We start from the raw sequence: 24,642 nt of genomic DNA, 5'->3' as shown, positions 1-24,642 counted from the left end.
CCTATTTATTGTAAAGTTTATGACCACCTTTAAGAAAATCCATTTGGCTTTATAACTGCAACAAAAATGAAACAAAGACCCTCCTACGGTCATCAATGGCCAAAAGTGTTCACTAAAAGGATGATTAATTCCAGATGCTAATGTGTAATTTCGGAGGGAAGGAGGCCATATATTTGAGCAGCTGTTTAGCAGTAAATGCTTGAAAATCTTCAAAAATGCTTTTACTAATTTTTTTTAAAAATTCGTTATAGAGAGATTAACACTTCGCTATATGGGGTTAATTTTACATGTAATTTTGTTTCAAGGTGCAATGTTTTGTGAAAAAATTCGTAATATAGAGAAATTCATTAAATCATCAGCCATTTTCAATCCACTGCAGGATGAAGGCCTCTCCAGCAACGTTCCAGTTCCTTCTGTTTTGAGCACTGCCATCCATTTACTACCCAAAAACTCATGAATTTCATCTATCCATCTCTGCCTTTGTCTTCCAGGTTTTCTTCTAGCTCCTCTTGGATAACATTCTGTTATTTTCTTAGTACATCTGTCATCATGTGTTCGAGCTATGTGTCCTGCCCAAGACCATTTTAGTTCTTTAGTTTTGATAAAAATGTCCTTTACTTGAGTTTGCTGCCTAATCCATGTGTTTCTCTTCTTATCTAACAGTCTGATTCCCAATATGATTCATTCCATTCTTCGCTGTGTAGTTCTCAGCTTCTCCATTCTTTTGGTGAGTGCCCAAGTTTCACTTACATAAGTCATGGTGGGGAGTATACATTGGTTCATTATTTTACGTTTCAGACAAACTGGGATATTGCTCTTCAGTATGTGACTATTTCCTGAATGCTATCCATCCAAAATTTATTCTTCTCTTCACTTCCAGCCATTTATCATTATTACAGCTAATAACTTGTCCCAGATAAGTATATGACTCCACCTTTTCAATTACTGCTCCTTCAATCATTATTTCCCTTTCTTTGGCATACTTGTTCATCATTACTTTTGTTTTAGCCATATTCATCTTTAGTCCAAAATCCTTACTAGCTGTGCATAACTGATTAAGATTTTCCTCTAATTCTTCGGGATCGTGGCTTATGACCACAATGTCATCTGCAAATCGTAAATGGTTTAGGTACTCTCTGTTCACATTGACTCCTTTCTGCGACCAGTCTAATCTTCTGAAAGCTTCCTCAAGGGCAACAGTAAACAGCTTCGGAGATGTGTCTCCTTGTCGAACTCCTTTCTCAATTTTAAATTTCCTACTGTCTTTGTCTAGTCTAATAAAGGAGGTAGCACTCTCATATATTTTCTTCAAAATCATAAATATATGGGGTATCAATGCCTTGTCTTTCCAGTGCCCAAAACATTGCCTTATGCAATGTTTTGGGCACTTTCCCCTTTTCATAATCCACAAATGCCAGGCATAATGGTGTTTTATATTCATTTGCTTTCTCCATAAGCTGTGATATTACATGAAGGTGATCAATAGTTGAGAATCCTGTCCTAAAGCCAGCTTGCTCTTTCGGTTGATTCTCATCAAGTATTCTTTCTAACCTGTTAGTAATGACCCTTGTGAACAACTTGTAGATATGGGATAACAAGCTAATTGGTTTATAATTTCCAATTTCTGATTTATCTCCTTTCTTATGCAGCAAAACTATGATTGCATTATTCCACTGCTTAGGTGTCACACCTTTTCTAATGCACTTTGTGAAGAGCCTTGCCAGTTTTTGTGTTATGTCTCTTCCTCCCAATTTTAACAACTCTACAGTAACTTCATCTTCCCCTGGGGCTTTCTGATTCTTCATTTTCTTCAATGCATGTTCTACCTCATCAGGTATGTCGTATGTGTTGCTACTTTGCAATCCATCTTCCCACTACTGGCATCATTCCTCTGCTCCTTGTATAATTCTCTATAGTAGTCTTCTGCTATTTGAATTATGCCTTCTCTGCTGTTTATGAGTACACCATCGCTATTCTTCAGTTTCAGTATAAGTTCCACTGCATGCGTGCGTGCGCGCGCGCGCACGCACGCACACACACACACACACACACACACACACACACACACACACACACACACACACAGTAAGTGCCAGTTATAATGATCTGGTTATTAGAATCAGCCACTTTAGGGAATCAAATTTCAAAGAACCTATTCAAATGAATAAATGCACTACACTTTCATCTTTTATTAGAATCAACTTTGATCACCTTTGCAATATTTTTCTAAAGCACATTTCTGGAGGTCACAACCATAAAACAAAAACAATTTGCAATTTTTGATTTATTGGGCCTTTTTGTTTGTACAATCTGTTATATATGGGTGGTTACTACAGCTTTAACAGAAGAAATTGCCCGGTCTGTTACTGATAATTTTGCCAAGGAGAAGGAAAATGAAGATGAACCCGAAAGAATTCCAATTACAAAACTGGCAAACCCGTGAAGCTATAGCAGTCCTGAGGAGAGTGTTGGAAGAAACTGGTGCAAGTGATCATGATAGATCATTATACAATACTGAAAATCTATAGACTTTGTAGTGATAATTTAAAGCAATTTAAAATAAGTGGCTATTTAAAATTATCATATTACAAAGTATTATGTTTAATTAATATGTATATTAATTAAGCTATGAAATAAAATATATTGTATAATATTGAAGGTAATTCAAGCTATGTACACAAGTATAAATTTATTTTTATTTTGCAAACCTGTGGATAATATTCTTCCGATTTTCACACATTTAATTGGTAATAAACTTTTGGTAATAAAGTGTAAATTTGTGCTTTATATCTTTATTTTTATAGCCTGTGGATAATATCATCGATATTCGCTTATGAGAATCACCGTTTATCAGAATCAAAACTCAATTTGCAAAAGTGATCACTGTAACCGCCGCTTACTGTGTATATATATATATATATATATATATATATATATATATATATATATAGATATATATAAAACTAAAATAAAAAAATCAAATAAAACACTTTCCAGTAGCATGGCAAACCAACAGAACAAAAATAAACCAAACATTATAAAAGAAATCAAAGAGGGGGAGGACAAGATGAGGGTATCACAGAAGAAAACATTCCTAAAGTAAATTAGAAAAGCTGAAAATACCATATCAAATAACAAAAAGATGTTTTAGAAAAAGCCAATTAGATGAAATTTTGCAGTGCCTCTAACACCAGGTTAAAATTACGTGAAATATCACTAAAATTGGAAAGCATAAACTAACTACAATATATGACCAACAAAATTATAAATAAAGTAAAATAGACTGACCATTATGCCCCATTTTGACAGAGGACCACAATCAATAACGGTCAGGGAACACTGCATTTCAAACATTAGACAAATCAAATGCATACACGAACCAATACTCTGATTGATCCACATATGCAGCAGATTTGAATAATGGTGGCCTTTATGCAGTGAGAAATTATAAAAGAACAGAATCTAGCACTCACTATTCTTACAATGTAAGAATAGGTGCATGTATACTTGCATGTACACCAATGCTAGGAGTATAGTAAATAAATTTGATGAATTTAAAGTGCTGGTCAAGACATCAAAGGCAGATACTATTGGGATATCAGACAGATATAAGGAATGCAGAATTGGAATTTGGAGAATACAATGTGTACATGTTGTTGTTATTTTGGTTATTAGGAGCATTAGCAACTAAGGCCATTTTGCTCCGGGGATATGCTGTGGTCATTCCCTGACCTTTCCGTCCACATCCTCTGTATTTGGTGGTCATGGGCTCGAACCCCGGTCTAATCAAGAAGCGTGTGCTACGCACTGCTGCTCCTGCCCACCTCGCTACGGAGGCGCCACATTATGTACAGAAGGAACAGACATGATAGGAAGGGAGGAGGGGTTATGCTGTTAGTTAGGAAACTAAAAAAATCTAAGGCAGTGCATCCAGTTGACACGGGTGAACAGTGCAACATTGAGTCAGTTTGGTGTGACATAAGCACTGGGAAAGCAAAAATGAGAATAGAGGTGTGTTACAGGCCTAATGACTGATGAGTACATTGAACAACTGTAGAGAGAAAGAGTGGGCCAATAAATAAGAATGTCTTATAATGATGGATTTTAACTTCCCAGATATTGACTGAAACATGTGGATAGGTCCCTCACACACTAGCAAGACTTTTCTGGATTTATTTGACGACTGTTTTCTACATGTTCAAGAGGCAACCAGGGGGAGTAATACTCTTAATCTTATTATTAGCAGTGATTATTCATGCATTAAGAATTTGCAGGTAAAGGAACCACTTGGTGGCAATGATCACAGTGTGGGATTTACTTAAAGATGTAACTACCACCAGGGGTAAAGGAAAGGGTTTTTGCTTTTGTAAAGGTGACTACAGCGGTCTCAGACAATTTTTAAAAATTCTATGGAGCGAGACCAATTGACGATGTTACCAACAGTAAATTCTAGATGGGAAGTATTCGGGGAAGTAATCATAGATGCTGCTTGGCTTTTCAGACCAACTAAAAAGAGACAAATTTATACATTGTGAAAAGTTTAGGCCTATATGGATGTTAGATGAAATGATGAGACTAGTGGAAAAAAAGAAAAATGCACAGAAAGATTATAAATTATCAGAGGACACAGAAACATACAGTAATATAAACTAATCAACAATCGTGTCACAAGGAGTTAGCATGCTAAGGTTCATTACAAGAAATCTTTGGGTAAGAATGTAAAGAAAAATTTGTCTACTAGATATGAATGGCATAACGGTTCACGATCCTGTTCAGGTTGCTGACAAACTGAATAAATATTTCTTCTTGCCAAAATGAGATTATTCTTGAAATCTGAGAAAATCATACAGATTGGAGATGTTTGGTTTGGTATGGTATTTTGGATTTTAGGAGCATTAGCAACTAAGGCCATATTGCTCCGGGATATGCGGTGGTCATTCCCTGACCTTTCCGCATCCTCCGTATTTGGTGGTGACGGGCTTGAACCCAGCTCTAATCAAGAAGCGTGTGCTATGCACTGCTGCTCCTTCCCACCTGGCTACGGAGGCGCCGGCGATTGAAGATGTGCAAATGTGTCTAGAGACTAGGCACCTGCAGGGAGATTTGATTGATGTGTTTAAGGCCTTGAATGGATTGAGTAAGCTACATGTTGATGGAAAAAAACTTTCTCTTGCTGAAACTACACCCATGAGGGGACATAAATTCAAGTTGTGAAAGGATGGTTACAAGATAGATGCATGGAAGTTTGCTTTCCGGCAATGTGCAGTTAATTGTTGGAACATCTGTTGTTATAGGAAGTCTGTGGTTTGAATAAATTCAAGGAACTAGATAGCTACTTGGAGGGTATGAATGGGAGAAATGCATACTTTTTTCCTTTGGCTGATGCTATATAACCTTGATTTGTTGCATTATTTGCCACTTCTAATACTAATAATCTGCTTCCTTGCATGATGTGCCACTACTAATATTAATTTCAAATTTTTGCGATTTATTATACAAATGAGCTTAAATAATGGACCTTCAGATCCACATAAATTTCAAGCTTAAATTGAAAATTTATTGGATATTAACTATAATTCAACTACTTTAGTAAGTTAATGATCCTGTATTAACTACTTAACAACTTTGCTCTCTTCTTTTTTATGACAATATTTCAAACCAAAACATCTGGGTTCATTTGAGTTATAAGTGTTGTCATAACAAAAAAGAGAGAGGGTGAAATCAAGATGAGTATGGGATCAACTTAGTTACTCATTAACTTACTAATATGCAATTGAATTATACTTAAAGTCCAATATTTTTAATTTAAACTAAAAATTTGAGTTTGTTGTTCCTTTAGCATTAGCAAAAGGCACATGATGCAAGAAAGCAAGCTTATATAGCATCAGCCAAAAAAAAAAAAAAAAAAAAAAAACCCTTATTTCAGCCTTCCACTCACTCCAAATGTTTGTCAAGTTCTGCCTCGAATCTATTTAAGCTATCAACTTCTACAATGACAGATGTAAGTTTGTTCCACCAATCACCCACCCGCTGGCTCAAGGCAAACTTCCACACATCTATCCTACAGCCGTCTTTCCTCAATTCGAATTCATGCCTTCTCAGGCGATTATTCTGAGCAAGAGGAAGAATTCCATCTGCATTGAGCATGCTCAAACCATTCAAGACTTTATACACCTCAATCAGATCACCTCGCAGGTGCCTAGTCTCCAGACACTGTAATTTACAAAACTTAAACCTTTCTTCGTAAGAGCAACCCTTTACTCCATTCACTAATCTTGTTGCCCTTCTCTGTACTCGTTCCAACAGCTCTAAATCCTTCTTAAAATGAGGCCTCCAGACCTTTATACAGTACTCAAGGTGTGGCCTGACTATTGCCTTATACAAGGGGATAATCACCTCCTTATCCCTTCTAGAAAAATTCCTGTATTTCATTGACAAGACACCATGAGCTACTCTTGCAGACCATCTGCACTGCTCAGAAAACTTCATATCTGCCTGAACAATTACCCCCAGGTCCTTTTCGTTCTCTACCACTGTCAGTGTGGTACCACAGAGTTGATACGTTACTCTGGGATTACTGCTTCCCATATTGGGTTATAAGTGTTGTCATAAAAAAAAAAAAGAAAGAGAGAGAGGAGGGGGGGGGTGAAGTCAAGATGAGTATGGGATCAACGTAGTTACTCATTAACTTACTAATGTGCAATTGAATTATACTTAAAGTCCAATATTTTCAATTTAAACTAAAAATTTATGAGTTTTTGTTCCTTACTTAAGATGATTCTAAATAACAAATCTCCAAATTTTGAATTTCCCATTCCTGTCTTAATTTGTCTCAGTTATTTAATTTGTCACAATTTTTTTTTTAAAATGATCACCATCATGATCGCAACATAACAGCATGACAAAACATGTTCAAAAACACTGCTTTCAGTGTGTTATGAGCAATGCTGAAGATTAGATTCCCAAATGCCCCAAAATTTTTTGTAAGCTTCCTTATCAGATTTTTATAGAACCCTACAACACTAAAATTACCTACAAAAATTGTTTAGTTTAAAATATCTGTTTTGATGTAATGTTCCACCATAAACATCCACACTCTTCCATGCTGACTGCCATGTTTATTTACTGCTTGCACTTCACATGCACGTTTGCAGTTTTACAGGTTGTCGGATGGAATCATCTCATCATTCACAGAATAAAGAATATCACTTGTAAATTTCATGTCTCTAGTACTCTTTTACTAAGCTATTCATATTTATATGAATTCACATTCAAAACGATCACCCTTTATAACACAAAAAAAAAAAAAAAAAAATCTGCTTGAATTCTTTATTATTACTATTAGCCATCAATCATTAAAGAGACATACCAAATTATATTAATTTGTGTAAAGGTCAATATAAATAACTATAAAAAAAACCAAAGATTATGAATAACTTGCAGTTCAATGCACGTAACAGCATCAAAATCGGCAAGGCGATCATCACACTCAGCTACACTTCCTTCATAGATCTTGATTATAAGTCTGGAATGCCTCTTAAAAATATAATCCCATGCCAATGGCCGGGCACAGTATTCAGTTTGAGAGACACATGCATAATTAAAATCAACAGCAGCAATCTCCTGAACAAACGGAAGCTTCTTCAAATACTTTAAAAACTTGCCCTCTGCACAACCAAAGTCCACAACCTGAAAGATAAAGTTGATTGGTAAAAAAAAAAAAAAAAATACAATTGCAATAAATATTTACCTACAATTCTATTGCTAAGTATTTCATCTTCATATACTTTCTAAAATGGCAATTTAATCATATATAATTTATGATATGAAAATTGTAGCTGGTTATGGAGTTAAGAAACCCAATGAGCATCCTGCCAGTCTGTTATACAAACTTTCAGCATAGTTTTAGAAAATAATGACTCTGCATTGTTTTTCTGTCTATACTGTCTGGAGGACACTACTGTCCTTCCAGTTACAGAGCTTGGGCACATGTTCTAGACCAGGGATCGGCAACCTTTTGAGTCAAGAGCCATTTTTGATCTAATTAAAAAAAAAAAAATATCTGAAGAGCTGCACCTCAGCTCAAGCTGGGAATGGGTTTAAGAAACAGAATAGAGTGGGAAGGTGTTTTATTAAAAAATATTTTTTGAAATATTATTTATTAATAAATAATCATCAATAAATAATATTATTTATTAATGCTCACTATGCACAGGCAAACTAAACTGAAAAGTGTTTGTGGCTTGGACTGAAACTAATGCTATATTCACGTTGATGCCTGCTCCTGCTGCACACCATGCTTGTCGTACATGTGGGCTAAAAGTTAAAGAGATGCAGTTACATGTTCAAAGAGCTGAATGCGGCTCACAAGCCGCCGGTTGTCGATCCCTGTTGTAGAAACATCTGTTTATCCAATGTTGACCTAAAGTTACTGACAGTTTTTAATCAAACAGCACTAAGAAGGTGAATCCATTATTCATTAAAAATTCAAAGGCACTGTTTTGGGGCTATACGGCTCCTCATTAAACAACATCAGTAGCCTCAATTAACAACTGTGTTAAAAAGTGAATAAATGTATCAAAGGGTGTGGGAAGGAAAACTTCACATTGAAAATTTCTTCTTCTTCTTCCAGTCACATAGTTCCCTGAGGAGCTGTTGTGGCCACCAACAAATTCCATTGATCGTGTGCTATACGAGCAGCATCGCAAAGTGTCATGTCCAGAAGTTCACTGATCCATCCTTCCACCTAGTTGCAGGTCTTCCTCTGCACCTCCTCCCCTCAGTTTTTCCTTCCATTATATTCTTCAACAGAAAGTTTTCCCTTCTTACCAAAAAACTTGAGTTTTCTTTTGTTGATGCTATAAAGAATTTTAGGCCTGCCAATTTTATTCAATACCCACTCATTTGTTCTTTGATCCAAGCAAGAAATATATGCAATATTCTCCTGTAACACCACATTTCAAATGGCTCAATTTTCTTCCTGTCAACTCTTTTCAGATTCCATCCTTCATATCCATAAGTGGCAACTGGAAAAATTAATGAATCAATGATTCTCAGTTTCATCTTTAGGGGCAGATCATGATCTCTTCATAATTTTATCAGATCAGCAACCAACATTTTAGCAATTGCTTGTGGTCTCTTTACATCATTTGAGCAGTCACTATTTTTATTTATTCTTGACCCTAAGTAATCAAATTCATCAACTTCTTCAATATCTTGCCCATTAACCTTCACTTTACTGGAATCGAGATTATCACCAATCACCATAATTTTAGTTTTACACACATTCAGAAACAATCCTTTTTTCTTACTTGCTTCACATACTCTCCTCAAGAGTTTCTTTAAGATGATCCTTAGAATTACAAATTAGCACAGTATCATTTGTATAATGAAGGTTGTTTATCTTCAGTCCTCCAATTTTGATGCCAGTCTCTAAATCTTACAAAGCTTCACACATGATATCTTCGGCATAAAGATTAAAAAGGTGAGGTGACAAAATACAGCCCTGCCTGACACTGTTACCTATTGTGAAAAAGTCAGTGTTTCCCATGTTCGTTCTCACAATTCCTTCATGTTCCTGGTATAGTTTCCCATAGTTTCTCATGTTGAACACAATCTCAAATGCTTTTGCATAATCTATAAAAAACAAAACGACTGGAACATTGAATTCTTTGCATTTTTCAATAATCAGTCATAGGCTTAAGATCTGATCTCTGGTACCTCTATCCCTTCTGAAACCTGCTTGCTCTTCTGGCATTTCTTCTTCAAGTTTTGAGATTCTGTTCAATATGATTTAAAGAAGAATCTTGCTAGTGTGAGAAATAAGGCTAATAGTCCTGTAATTTGAGCAAATTTTCAGATCTCCTTTTTTTTGGTAAGGGGATGAAAATTGAATGTATTACATGTATATTATAACCATGTATTGCCCCATATATCCATTTGCCAAATGCAGGAAATTAGCATATATTATTTCAATGCTAGTATTGAATGCAATAACTTAATGGCATAGCTTTTTATTTTCTCATAGTATTACTTTCTTATACCTTCAAATAACCTGCAGTGAAACAGATTATTATTACCCTCAACTTCTTTATTAAACTAGCCTTATGTTATTTTTGTGATTCTGAGATTTGGACAATCACTGTAGAAGGCTCCTGTAAAATCTATATTGATACGATTATAAAAGATAATCCATATAGGTCTTCACACACAAAAAAAAAAAAAAAAAAAAAACTGAAAAAGCAAACCCCAAGGTAATCATCCCACTCATCTGTGTTTCTTTGATAGACACTTTCTTATGTAAACTAAATAGATTTATTATTTAGGAAAGGGTTAACTGGGCAAATACAAATTTAAAATTTTTTTTTACTACGGTCTAACATACAAAAAAAAAAATTTTAAATGAAATCACTGTTTCTGTCATAACAGACTCAAATGAGAACTTATTTTTTCCTATTGTCTAAGTAAGTGAAAAAAAAAAAAAAAACAGCTGGTGGCAGGCACCTTTTTAACATTACAGTTTCAAATCAAAATAGCATTTTGCCATCAAGGTATTCTTCTATTATGAAGCTATACACTTTTCAGCAGAAACTGAAAGTAATCAAAAAGTTTCAAATCAAGAATATACATAATCAATATACAGGAATTTTTTCAGTGTTGTATATGCAATAATTAGGCCACATCTTGAATACTAGATAAAGATTTGGAAGCTTCATTTTTAGGAAGGATTTGTTGGAATTGGTACACAAAAGGGAACAGAAAAAGAACACCAAGAAAAACCAGAGTTCTGTAAATTGCAGTATCTGTAAACAAGGCATCTACAATGAAACTGATTAAAGTGTTTGCATAAATGAATCAAGTAAACGAATGCCAATGACATCCCTATCCTTTCTTGAACACGGGGGGGGGGGGGGGGACAGGTTCACAGCTGTCAACTTAACTTTTAAAAATACTCTTGCAAGCTTTGCCCCTTTTCAGAAATGTTAAGTCGAAGTTTCATTCATAACAATGGCTGGCAAATGTTGATATAACATTTAAAAGAACTAAAATTTGCTTTATTCAAGCCAGAAGAGACAAACATGAACATACTTTCTGTATGAGGACATGAATTATCAGCTTGCGTGGATTGTTTTTAACAGATTTTTTGAATTTCAGATGTTCTTTTCCTTGAGTTACACTTTTCATTTGGTAAATATGAAAAATGCCCATATAGCTTTTCTGACAAATTCTAACCTCTTCTTTAAACTTCTCAAAAGGTTGCTACTTTTCTATCAGTATAATTGCACAATTATCCAAAGCCAGCCAAAAAAAAATAAAAAGTAAAAATTAGCATTAAATGTTATTTACTACTACTTTTTTTTATTTCAGTGAAATGTATCAGGGGAAAGTGCTTAAATCTATCTTTCCTTTCAGCACCTCTTTCTAGATTGAAGGGGAGACTGACCCTTTCAGCTCAGTCTCCTCTTGTAATACCCTTGCTACTCCAGTTTTTAAGTGAACCATAACAGATGCATTATCAGTACTAGGCATTTTTTTTTTTTTTTAAGGATCTCGCATGCTTTCAGATTGTTCAAAAGATATATATGTATCCTCCTCTGAAGAATCTGAAAGCATGTGGGATTCCTTAAGATATACAATGTATACCTTCTTCCCTGTAGAGTCATTGAGGGCAGCTGCTTTTGACTTGACTTTTTTTTTCCCCTGTTTTTTTTATTATTACAAAAGGTCACCACAATGGGATATAGCTCAGAATAACTTCGATTACTGCCAGAGTAGCAACTGAAAGAAGCCCATTTTTCACAGCCATCTTCATTAATAATGTTGTTTGTGTTCTTCAACAACTATATATTTCTCCCCCCCCTATTGGGAACAATGTACCTGCATGCACAACTCAGAGGAACATATTGTTGTATGAAAAAAGATGCAAATAAACATTCAGCATGAGTGACAGTGACCATGAAATGCAACACCTACTTCTGCATTTCTTTCTATGCACTGCACACTACTTGAAACTGAAAAATTATATCTACATATTATTAGCCATATGGTGCAAGAAAGCCTGGGGCTTTTGCTGCACCAGCCAAAAAAAAAAAATTTCTCTAAGTTACCCTGAGAGAGAGAGAGAGAGAGAGAGAGAGAGAGAGAGAGAGAGAGAAGGGAATTACCAAGGAAGAGAAGAATGATGATATCCAGCTCAGGACCCTGGGTGTGCCAAGCCCATACTAATCAGATGTGGGGTTAATATGGCACATATGACAAATATGTTATCCTTTAGCTTTTACAATCCATGAAAAATCTTGCATATTATATTCTTCTGAAATTTTATGTTGTAATTCTTTGTAAAATTTTACCAAAAGAAAATGCTAATTAGCTTCACATAAATACTGTAAAATGACTGCACAACAGAGAACAATGCTATTATGGCATATCTCTTTTGCAATATAGACTATCACAGTATATCTTATGGCCAAATACGTTAAAGAAAATAAGCAGAAATTCACAAAATTAAAATAAAATCCAACTCTGGCTTAGTTTATTTTTTTGAAAAGAAAAACTGGAGCTTTGCAAAAAAAAAAAAAAAAAAAACTTTTTATCACCTCCTCATTTCCATCTCACCATCATAACTATATTATGAGGGTGAGATGGAAAATGGTCAAATCAAGTAAAAAAAGATTCTCCATCATAAACCAGAGATCTGCCAGCTGTGCAAGTTGGAAATGGATCTTGCTAAAGGCAGACTGTGCAGAAATCTGCCTTTAGCAAGAGAGTAAATGACTGTTGGAATAAACTTCCACCTGGTGGAAGTAGATAGTTTGAATTAATTTAAAGAGGATTGGACAAATTATTAGAAAGGATAGGCAAATGAGGTCGGCCATTTTTTATTTATTTTTTTCTCTTTGTGGCTGATGCTGTATAAGCTTTCTTCCTTGCATCATTCTGCCACTACTAATAAATAGCCGCCTCTACCAAGTACAGTACCAGTCAGTTTATTAGTAGTAGCAAAATGATGCAAGAAAGCAAGCTTATAAAGCATCATCCACAAAAAGAACTAAATTTCAGATTTTACTTGCCTATCCTTTCTAATAATTTTCCCGATCCCTCTTTAAATTGAAGGCTTTCAACCTTTTACTGCCAGGAGTCTAGAAGGACATGAATAGTTATAGAAACACCCTTGCATTCTTCCTTTTTATCAACCATGGAAAATAGGTTAGGCCAAATTGAAAAATTTGCAAATAAATAAAAATAACTATTCACAAAAGTAGCAAAAGAACTTGGGCAAATTAGAACGTCACTATAGGCCCTCCTATGATCAGTAATTTAAAAAAAAAAAAGTAATGTAATAAATGGCACTTGGCATTTAGTAAAAAAATAGCATAACCTGAAAATAGCAATGACATTTTCAATGACATTGCTGACATTGAAAATAGCAATGACACCTGTGAACATCACAGGTGATTGTTAACCTAAAACAACATAACTGAGACCTTTTGCATTTTCATTTCGAGTCTTTTAATATAACAATTGAAAATTGTTACTTCAAATTATGTCAGTTAAATAAACACAAATAGACAACTTACTCTACAATAACTTATTAATACCTTAGTGATCCTTGGTTGCTTATAAAGAATATCTCTCACAGTGGTGTACCTTTGAATATAAACTGGTGGGTCAAAAGTTGGCCCTGCTCTTTCTAATTCTTCCTCTTTCATGTGGTCTAACATGCCTTTGGTTACAGTTCATGGATAATCTTTAAAAACAAAAGAATACTGAAATCAGCACAGTATATTTATTTAATTAATATTTATTTACGTATTTAATTGCAACACCAGGATACCCGCCCGCCCACTGATGAGGAGCCAATAAGCTTCAATATGCTGCCATATGGGTGATCATATCTGCTGAGAATAAGTAACAATAGTCTTCTCCTATGGTGAAGCATTACTTATTCGAGGTAGTGCGATATCACGGCAACTCGTTGTGAAGGTATTCACAATATGAGATATACTTAATGATGCCAATTTATAACTACTTAAGTAGTTGGCTACGAACAGAAATGAAGCAATTGTACTAACTTGTAAGTTCATTAGTGTTTAAAATATAAATATAGAAACCAGCAAATATCATTATTATATTATCATTACTTATATAGTGAATTAACATTAAGATGTAACTACCACCAAGGTAAAGGGAATGCTTTCATAAAGGTGACTACAGTGGTAGTCACTTTGTTGTTTGTTATTTGGTTTTTAGGAGCATTAGCAACTAAGGCCATATTGCTCCAGGATATGCAGTGGTCATTCCCTGACCTTTCCGCATCCTCCGTATTTGGTGATCGAACCCCAGTCTAGTCAAGAAGTGTGTGCTACACACCGCTGCTCCTTCCCACCTGGCTACGGGGAGGCGCCGGTAGTCACTTTTACAAAATTCTATGCAGTGGAACCAACTCATGATGTTACTATCAGCAAATTCTAAATGGCAAGCATTCCAGGAATTAATCATGCACAGTACTAGGCTTTTCATACTAACTAAGTCTAGTTGGTATGAAACTAGACTATCTACACCAATATTATATGGTTAATTACCTAAACCCATAAAAAAAAAATTATACCTTGTGCATTTCATCTTCTAATCCAACTAAGAAATACACTTCAAGGTATAGGTCTAAATGGATGTCAGCTGAACTGATGAGACTCATGGCAGAGAAGAAAAATGCATGGGATACATATATATTATTGGGCAAAACAAAAGCCCAGGGTAGATATAAACTAGTCTGCAATCAAGTCACAAAGAAGGTTATGTAAGCAAAGGCAGATTACGGGAAATCTGGCAAAAGATGCAAAAAAAAAAAAAAAAAAAAAAAACAGCAGACTTATAAGGAAGGGAATGAATCAAATTGGTCCAGTTGACATTAATGGTTAGACTATTGATGATTCGGCTCAGATTGCTGACAAACTGAATAATGATAATGTTGCACATGAAAGACTACTGTACAAGCTGAAGCAGTATGGCATTAAGGGCAAGTTACTGCTATGGATGGTTGAGTGGGCAAAGACAGAGTGGTATTCAATGGGCACTGCTCTTCATGGACTAATGTTATTAGTCCAGGAAGAGCAGTAACATAATAACATTAGGACACCACTCGGGAATTTTTTTTGGCTGGTGCAGCATAAGCCTCAGGCTTCCTTCCACCATATGGCTAATAATAATAAGGCCTATAACACACTCCTATTCTCAATTTTTATTTCCCAGTGCTTATGTCACACAAACTGACTCAACACTGCACTGTCCAGTCATGTCAACTGGCTGTACTTCCTTGGATTTTATCTATTTCTTAACTAATAAATAGCATAACCCCTCCTCCCTTCCCATCCTGTCTATGCTTCCTGTACACACTATACTTGCCAAATTCCATTTCTGCATTCCTTTTATCTGTGACACACCATGTCTCTAATATCCCAACAAAATCTGCCTTTGATGTTTTGACCAATACCTCAAATTCATCAAATTTATTTACCAAACTCCTGGCATTGGTGTACACGCAAGTATACATGCACCTATTCCTATTCTTAGCTACCCTAACACAGCCCATGTGTTTACTTGTGCCACAATGACTCTCCGCAGTCTCTGAAATCCCCTGCAACTTGTTTTCCAGGCTGCTGCTCATTCCAATAGAAGCAATGCAAGAATCACTTTCACCTCTGCTAGCGGCTACTGTTAATCTATTAGTCCGTGTACCCCTCAAGCTAGCAGTTTTCTGACCCACCTAACACTGCCTCAAAGCAGCAAAAAAATTACAAATTTTTAGAGATTGGGCATGTAATTTTCATAAGTTTTTTTTTTTTGGCTGATGCTTCCTTGCATCATTTGTCACTACTAATACTGAAACATGGTTTTTAATAACATTTTCTTTAATATCTATATTGAATTTACTTAGAAAATGTACTGCCATGTTGAAACCATGAATATAAACAATTTTAGTTGAAGAAACGTCAATTTTATTTTATCTGTTTTGATAACATACTTTGCTCAACCTAAAGTGGGTTTCACCATGCTATATTTGTCATGAGGATGATGGTAGCAGTGTTTTTATTTTATTGCCTAAATTTGCATCAGTCAGTTTTGGAATTTGCCAAGAGAAGCACTGGTTTCTTTTTCTAATTCATTTGCATTGCCAGTGCATTTTGAGATTATAAATGCATGTAGTCTAAAATAAATCACAATGTGTACTCATATATTGGCATTAGCAGAGGCATGTGATGCAAGAAAGCAAGCTTATAATTAGGAGGAAGAGATATGGCACAGAAACTGGCATAGGCATCTCTGTAGCCAGGTGGGCAGAAGCAGCAGTGCTTAGCACACAGTTTCTTGATTAGACCGGGATTCAAGCCCGTGACCACCAAATACGGAGGATGCGGAAAGGTCAGAGAATGACCACTGCATATCCCCGGAACAATATGGCCTTAGTTGTTAATGCTCCTAAAAACTAAATAACAACAGAAACTAGCAAGACTATTCCCAAAATACATTAGGAAATGGGTAATGCCTAAGGAGTAGAATAATGCGATCATAATTTTGCTGCATAACTAAGGAGATAAATCGGAAACTGGAAATTATAGACCAATTAGCTTGTTGTCACACATCTACAAGTTGTTCACAGGGGTCATTACTAACAGATTAAAAGGAATACTTGATGAGAATCAACCAAAAGAGCAAGCTAGCTTTAGGACAGGATTCTCAACTATGGATCACCTTCACGTAATATCACAGCTAACGAAGAAAGCAAATGAATATAAAACACTATTATTTCTAGCATTTCTGGATTATGAAGAGGCATTTGACTACATACAGCATAAGGCAATGTTTCGGCACTGGAAAGGCAAGGCAAAGCTATTCATACATTATAATTTTAAAGAAAATATATGAGAACATTACCTCCTTTATTAGGCTAGACAAAGACAATAGCAAATTTAAAATTGAGAAAAGAGTTCAACAAGGAGACAATATCTCCGAAGTTGTTTACTGCTGCATTTGAAGCTTTCAGAAGATTGGACTGGTCACAGAAAGGAGTCAATGTGAATGGAGAGTACCTAAACCATTTACAATTTGCAGATGACATTCTGATCATAAGCCACGATCCAAAAGAATTAGAGGAAAATCGTAATCAGCTATGCAGAGTTAGTAAGCATTTTGGACTAAAGATGAGCATGGTTAAAACAAAAGTAATGATGAACAAGTATGCCACAGAAAGGGAAATAATGATTGAAGGAGCAGTAATTGAAAAGGTGAATTCATATACTTATCTGGGACAAGTCATTGGCTGTAATAATGATAAATGGCTGGAAGTGAAGAGAAGGATAAATTTTGGATGGATAGCATTCAGGAAATATAGTCACATACTGAGGTGCAATATACCAGTTTGTCTGAAACATAAAATAATGAACCGACGTATTCTCCCTACCGTGTCTTATGGAAGTGAAACTTGGTCACTCACTAAAAGAATGGAAGAGAAGCTGAATGATTTTGATTTTGGTAGTTGTTGGCGCATCGGCTTCTGTGGCCATATTGCACCTCCCAAGGTTTTTGCAGTACTTTGATCCAAGCCCGAGGCGGGAATCGAACCCACGACCTTTGGGTTGCCGGGCAGGTACTTTACCCACTCGGCTAGCCCGGTCGGCTAGAGAAGCTGAAAACTACACAGCAAAAAATGGAACGAATTATATCAGGAATCAGACTACTGGATAAGAATAGGATTAGGCAGCAAACTCAAATAAAGGGCATTCTTATCAAAACTGAAGAACTGAAATGGACTTGGACAGGACACATAGCTCGAAGACATAGATGACAGATGGACTAAGAAAATAACAGAATGGTACCCAAGAGGAGCTAAAAGAAAACCTGGAAGACAACAGAGATGGACAGATGAAAGTCAAAGAAATTATCCTGTTATGGGCAGTAAATGGATTGCCATTGCATAAACCCAAAGGAAACTGGAAAGAACTAAATCCTGAAGTGGACTGAAAAAGGTTGATGATGACAGCATCAGCATAAAAAAAAACAAAAAAACTTCCCATTTCACCTATTTTTTGACTCCAAAAGTTCATCATCATCATTAGCTAATATGGTGCAAGGAAGCTAGAGGCTTTTGCTGCACCAGCCAAAAAAAAAAAAAAGAAAACGAATTTTTTTTTTTTTTTTTTATGAGAACCCCAAACACGAAAGGTATCAAAACCTATAGTACTTAGTACCATGCATGGGTTGAAGGAGAAGTATGGGGAGAGGGGATGCCGGAAACTTTGCTCTAGAGACTAAACATGGGTTTCACCACTTCAAGCCTCCAATAAGCAAAGTGGTGGTATTTCACCGGTTGATGAAAGTCATCTACCACCTATTACAGTGAGAGAGAGAGAACAAGGGTCAGAAGTAGAAGGGAATCACCAAGGAAGAGAAGAATGATGATATCCAGCTGAGGACCCTGGGTGTGCCAAGCCCATACTCACCAGATGCGAGCCCAGTTCTTCCTTGAATTCATTTAAGCTATCAACTTCCACAATGCCAGATGGAAGTTTGTTTCAGCAATCAACCACAAGCTGACTAAAGACAAATTTCTGCACATTTATTCTACAACTGTCTTTCCTCAATTTGAATTTCTGTGCTCTCAAGTAAATAATCTGCGAAAGAGGAAGAATCCTATCAGCATTAAGCTTCTTCAAACCATTCAAAGCCTTAAAAAAATAAAGGTAAACTGCAGCCATTATCAACCCACTGCAGGATGGAAGCCTCCTCAACAATTCATGTTGGGGAAATGGACCATAATCTGCCACACTGGACCAGTGTGGGTTAGCAGATCAACCGTATTTAGCAGTCAGGGGTTTGAACTCTGGTCTACTCAAGGAGTGTGTGCTACTGCTGTGTCCCACTCCTGACCACTCAGCTACGGAAACCTTATACACCTTATATTTCAAAGCCTTATACACCTCAATCAAATCACACGCAGGTGCCTATCTCCAGACACTGCAATTTGCAGAAGTTAAGCCTTTCTTGGCAAGAGCAACCCTTTGTTCCTCTCACCAATCTCATTGCCCATCTCTGTACTTGTTCCAGCTGCTCTACATCCTTCCTAAAATGAGGCCTGCATATCTGTGTGCTCAAGGTGTGGCCTGACCATTGCCTTATACAAAGGGATAATCACCTCCTTATCCCTGCTAGCAAAGTTACTGTATATTAATATACAGGAACTTTGCAGTACTCAGAAAACTTCATACTTGACTGTACAATTACCCCAGGTCTTTTTCATTCTCCACCACTAACCTGAGTATCATACTGCACAGTTAGTACATTATTCTGGGGTTACTGTTACCCATAGGCAGTACTTGGCATTTGTCAATGTTAAACTTCAGTTGCTATCTGTCAGCCCATCCACCCAACTTTACTAGCTCCTGTTGCAGTAGTGTACTGTCATTAACAATCCTGCCAACCTTTGTATTGTCTGCAAACAACATTAAGCTTGATATACCTTCATCAATATCATTAATAAATGCAGAAAAAAACCCACAGGGTTTCAGTAATTTGTGCTCTTCTTCTACTCAGTAAACACATCCGAAACTCCAATTCCCTCCAATAAAGTGTTTTCTTTAATGTCTCCAATTCAAATTCCAGAATTTAGTTACTACACAAATAGGAAAAATACAGGATGAACTTAAGCTATTCTCAATATGGTGCTGGATATGTAAAGGAATGGTCTCAGGCAGTTTTTGAAATCTGTACAGCGAGACTAACTGATGATGTCACCAACAGCAAGTTCTAAGTGGGAAACATTCAAGAAATTAATAGTCGAAGCTACTAGACTTTTTATACCTATTAATAAATATTGTTCAAGGTTTAGGCCTAAATGGTTGTCAAATGAACTAATGAGACTTGTGGCACAGAAGAAAAATACCTGAGATGCATATAAATTATCAGGCGACATAGAACCTTGGCAGTTATAAGCTAGTCAGTAATCAAAGTCACAGCGATTAGACAGATTGCGAGAAATCTTTGGCAAAGGATGCTAAGAAAAACAGCAAAGATTGCTTTACTTATATAAACTCTAAAAGGAAGGGGATGAATCAAATTGGTCCACTTGATATCGATGGTTCAACTGTTGATGATCCTGTTCAGATAGTTAACGAACAATGAGTATTTTGCATCTACATTCACACATGAAGAGTTAAAGGAGAAAAATGCCAGAAGTTTATCAAATTGTAATAGGGTGCTTAATTATTTTGTAATAACTGACAGCAAAGTGAAGGAGTGGAGACTAAGCAAACCCTTATCCATAATTATGAGAACATCCTTGGACTCAGGGGAAATTATCACACACTGGAGATGTGAAAATATATCCCCAAAGGGGAATCGAAGGGTGATACGAGTAATTACAGACCAGTTAGTTTAACTTCTGTTCCGGGTAAAATAACAGACGTCACAGGTTAAAGCTGCATTGCAGGATCATCTAGACAAGACTGCAGCAATAATTCAGACACAGCATGGGTTTGTTAAGGGAAAGTCTTGTCTGACAAATCTGATTGGATACTATGATGTGGTTACAAAGGCACTGGATGCAAAAAATAATTTTTGATATCATATACGGTACTTGGATTTCAGGAAAGCTTTTGATACTGTTGCGCATGGAAGACTACTGTACAAATTGGAGCAGAATGGTATTAAGGGTAAGTTGCTACAATGGATAAAAGGGTGGTTGAGTGGGAGAAGACAGAGGGTGGTAATCAATGATGCTGCTCTTCGTGGACTAATGTTATCGGTGGAGTCCCACAGGGTTCAGTGTTGGGCCCAGTGTTGTTTTGTATATTTATCAATGATATTGATGAAGGTATATCAGGCTCAGTGTCAAAATTTGAAGATGATAAAAAAAGGTTGGCAGAGTTGTCATTAACCACTCTGTTGCAGTAGCACACTGCCAGTAATGGCAGTGTGCTACTGCAACAGGATCTAGAAAATTTGGGCAGATAGGCTGAGAAGTGGCAACTGAAGTTTAACATTGACAAATGCAAAGTACTGCATATGGGTAGAAGTAATCCCAAAGGAACGTACCAACTTTTTGGTACTTCACTTAGGGTGGTAGAAAATGAAAGACTTGGGAGTAATTATGCAGTCAGATACGAAGTTTTCTAAGCAATGTAGACAAGCTGCAAGAGCAGGTCATGAGGTTTTGTCAATGATATACAGGAATTTTGCTAGCAGGGAGAGGGATGTAATTATCCCTTTGTATAAGGCAATGATCAGGCCAAGTCTTGAATAGTGTGTACAGGTCGGGAGACTCCATTTTAGAGAGGATGTAGATTTGCTTGAGAGTGTACAGGGAAGAGCAACAAGATTGGTGAAGGAAATGATGGGATCCTCTTACTAAGAGAGGTTTAAGTTTTGCAAATTGTAATAGCCAAAGACTAGGCACCTGTGAGGTGATCTGACTGAGGTTTATAAGGTCTTGAATGAATTGAGCATTTTTTTTTTTTTTTTTTTGGCTGATGCTACATAAGCTCATCCACTTGCTTTCTTGCATCACATGCCTCTATTACTGTTACTATGTAAATCACTTCAAATTGTTCAATATTTGAAATCAGAAGAAGCTGTGGTACTAGGGTTTCATAAGCATCACTGACTAAGGCATGTAATTCTGTGGTCAATGTTTGTTTGCTGGATGAAAGAACCGAGGGTTGAATTTCAGATTAATGGTACTTTGTCACTGTGTTGCGAACATGGCCAAATTCGGGATGGATTCAAGCAAAAGAAGCCACTTCCTCCAAAGGTGTACCCATAATCTGGAGTATAATTGTGCCATCCTCAGTTGAGTCCAACTAACTCAGCCACATTGTGAAAAACTCCTCACATCATCGACGGTACTTGAATTCAGTTCTTTTCCACCCGGTGTTTGAGGAGGATGTCGATTCAGCCAACAGTGCTACAAACAAGAGCATTAGCGGAAGCACTTGCAACAAATTATTGAATTGCATGCTATATTTTATGGCAATGTATCCAGTTGTTACATTCTCTGACTTAATGCCATTGGAGGGTCTGGCTGAAATTTTGTTTGCTGTCAATCATCATAATAGGATAGATAACATTCAAAACTTCCGAATAAGAGAGGTGATTAAATTTCTACTGAGGGTGTTTTATTTTTAAAAAGTAATTTTGAATATGTTTTTAATATAAAAAAGGTGGATTTTTTCAAGGTTATGTTCATAAAAGATTGAAATAATGTTGGCATTAAAAAATTGGCTAAAATCTACTATTTGGGTACCAGTTGTCTCTGTGCAGTGGGCATGGTCTTAAACAGATAATGTACGGTCGAGATCTGTGATTGGGTCATTATCGTGAAGGCGTTTTGTTTATGATTGTTTTGTGTCATCGAGGAGGAGGTGCTTAGATAGGTAGGGTGTTTTTCCCCCCATCCCACTGCTTTAAAATCGGAAAATGAATTCCCAATTTTAAAAAGTGGCAAGTTGAGGGATTAACACCCTAGGCATATCAACCTAGGACGGCAGAGATGGGGGAAGGCAGTGAGTGGCACTTGCCAATCACTGCTTTGTTCCTGTCTGTTTGTTGAAATATGGACTAATACCCAAGATCTGGAGTTTATCAAAAAATTTAACTAATCCTGAATTATTTCTTATCAATTTTTAAGGTTATATTTGGGTCGTACGTATAGCTTAGCTTAATTTTCAGCACTCACCTCATGAGTGCTGAAAATTAAGCTAAGCTATACGTACGATCTAGTTATTGCATTACGGCACATAAGGACTCCTTAAAAAAATCAAGAGGTTATATTTGGGATAATTTTTTACTCCATTTAACTGTGCATGTGCAATAGCTGAAAAACACTGCCAAATTATGGATTAAATCATCCAGGGTAGATGAATATTTATCAGGGATTATTATTACAAGGAAGCCTGAGGCTTATGCCACACCACCCAAAAAAATTCCCAAGTTACCCTGAGAGAGACAGAGAGAAATGTCAGAAATAGAAATGAATCACCAAGGAAGAGAAGAATGATGATATCAAGCTAAGGACCCTGTGTGTGCCAAGCCCATACTCCCCAGATGTGAGCTCCTGGGGTGATAAAAAAGCATCCCCAATTATATATGAATGATAGACAGCCTCAGAAAATTTTGAATATAATCGTCCATAAAAAAAAAAATCCCACAAAATAGTTAATAGAAAAACTAATCATAACACTGGTACATGATATATTGTAAAAAATATTAAAAATCCTAATGTGCCCCATGTCCAGATAAACTATACGGCTGTCATACATTTCGTTGGATAATCAGTCCATTAGTAACAGGCTGGACTTTTTTCTTTTTAGCAGAAATTTATATTTGTTTCCGAAACATATCAACTGAAGTTTTCTGGCATTGCACATTCTATTATTCATAAATAGTATAATCCTTATAAAATTACGGGCTGTGTGAGTTACAGTTTCTTTATTTTCCTTTTAATGCTTACGTTTCACGCGTCTAGATTCCTTTCATTCGCATAACCGAGGCAAGGTTTCCGCGAGAATATTACACACGTCACAAACAAACCACCTTAGAAAGCAATTAAAAAAACAGGATCAACTTACCAGTTTGTATAAAAATAAAGAAAGAAAACTTAACCTCAACAGCATACCACGTGATTTTATTGAAGATTCAGCCCCACCTACTTAAAACTAAGGCAGAAGGAAAAAAGTTAATTCATTTCAGGAAAAAAATAGATTAAATTACAGTATTATTATTATTATTATTGCTTATATTATTTCTCCTTGATTTCGGGGATTCCACTCAGTGACGGGAACTGCTACCAAGTACACAGGGTGGTTGTAATGTCTGGTGTTACTGTTGGTCGAGGAAATCTCTGACTATCCTACAGGTGTTCAGGATTGCGGCTTTCTGGAGTTCCTTCTAGGTATTCTCTGGGAGACTTATTGCTGCTAGGCTGCTGTGTAGAGTCTTTGGTACCATACCGGTGATTGACACGATGATCGGGCTGGTTAATACTGCTTGAATATGCCACATCTCCTTGATCTCAGGTTCGTGTACTTCCTAATTTTTTCCTCATGGGTTTTCTGGACATTGCTAGTGTTGGGTACCGCTATGTCAATCAGGTAGGTAGCCTATTACATATTGTCCACAAGAGTTATGTCTGGTCTGTTGTGCGGAATGGTCTTATCCTTATTATGCCGCGGTCCCAGTACAGCTTGTGAGTTCGGGTCTCTAGTACAGCCTGGGGTTCGTACTTGTAGTATGGTACACTTTCTTTGGTCAACTGGTATTTCCTCGCTAGCTTCTTATGTATTATCCTGGCTACCTGGTCGTGTCTATGAGTGTACTCAGTCTGGGTGATCACCTTGCACCTCGTGGTGATGTGTTCAGTATATTTCTGAGGACAGGTGGCATCGTCGACATGCTCTTCTTCTGACATTCTCTTCTGACATTCCGGGCTCCTTTGCGATGTATTTTCTGTAGTTTCTGGTGTTCATTACCTGGTCTTGGATGGCCAGCATGAATCCTTCAGACTCGGGGAAGAGCGTCCCGCTTGTCAGCTATACATTGGAAGAAATGTTATCGATGTGATCTTGATGGACGTCATTGTAGTGTCTTCCATGG

At 36.5% G+C, this 24,642-nt stretch overlaps 1 protein-coding gene across 1 annotated transcript in view; it reads right to left on the bottom strand.

Annotated features, from left to right (window-relative positions):
• The window catches only part of Hen1 (Hen1 methyltransferase), a 58,190-nt gene extending 34,623 nt beyond the window's left edge, over window positions 1-23,567 (bottom strand). Inside the window, exons 1-3 of the mRNA XM_090369905.1 lie at window positions 23,501-23,567; window positions 13,599-13,747; window positions 7,442-7,689 (exon numbers count right to left, since the gene is read on the bottom strand). Of these exons, the coding sequence (XP_090226031.1) occupies window positions 7,442-7,689; window positions 13,599-13,721 (371 nt within the window). The 5' untranslated portion in view covers window positions 13,722-13,747; window positions 23,501-23,567. The remainder of the gene's footprint in view (window positions 1-7,441; window positions 7,690-13,598; window positions 13,748-23,500) is intronic.
• Window positions 23,568-24,642: the final 1,075 nt, after the last annotated feature.

This window comes from Mastigoproctus giganteus, chromosome 3, assembly GCF_048544385.1.
Source record: "Mastigoproctus giganteus isolate SK-2022 chromosome 3, ASM4854438v1, whole genome shotgun sequence".
Lineage (NCBI taxonomy): Eukaryota > Metazoa > Arthropoda > Arachnida > Uropygi > Thelyphonidae > Mastigoproctus > Mastigoproctus giganteus.
The sequence above is the reverse complement of the archived record's forward strand: the minus strand, read 5'-3'. Positions and strand labels throughout refer to the sequence as shown.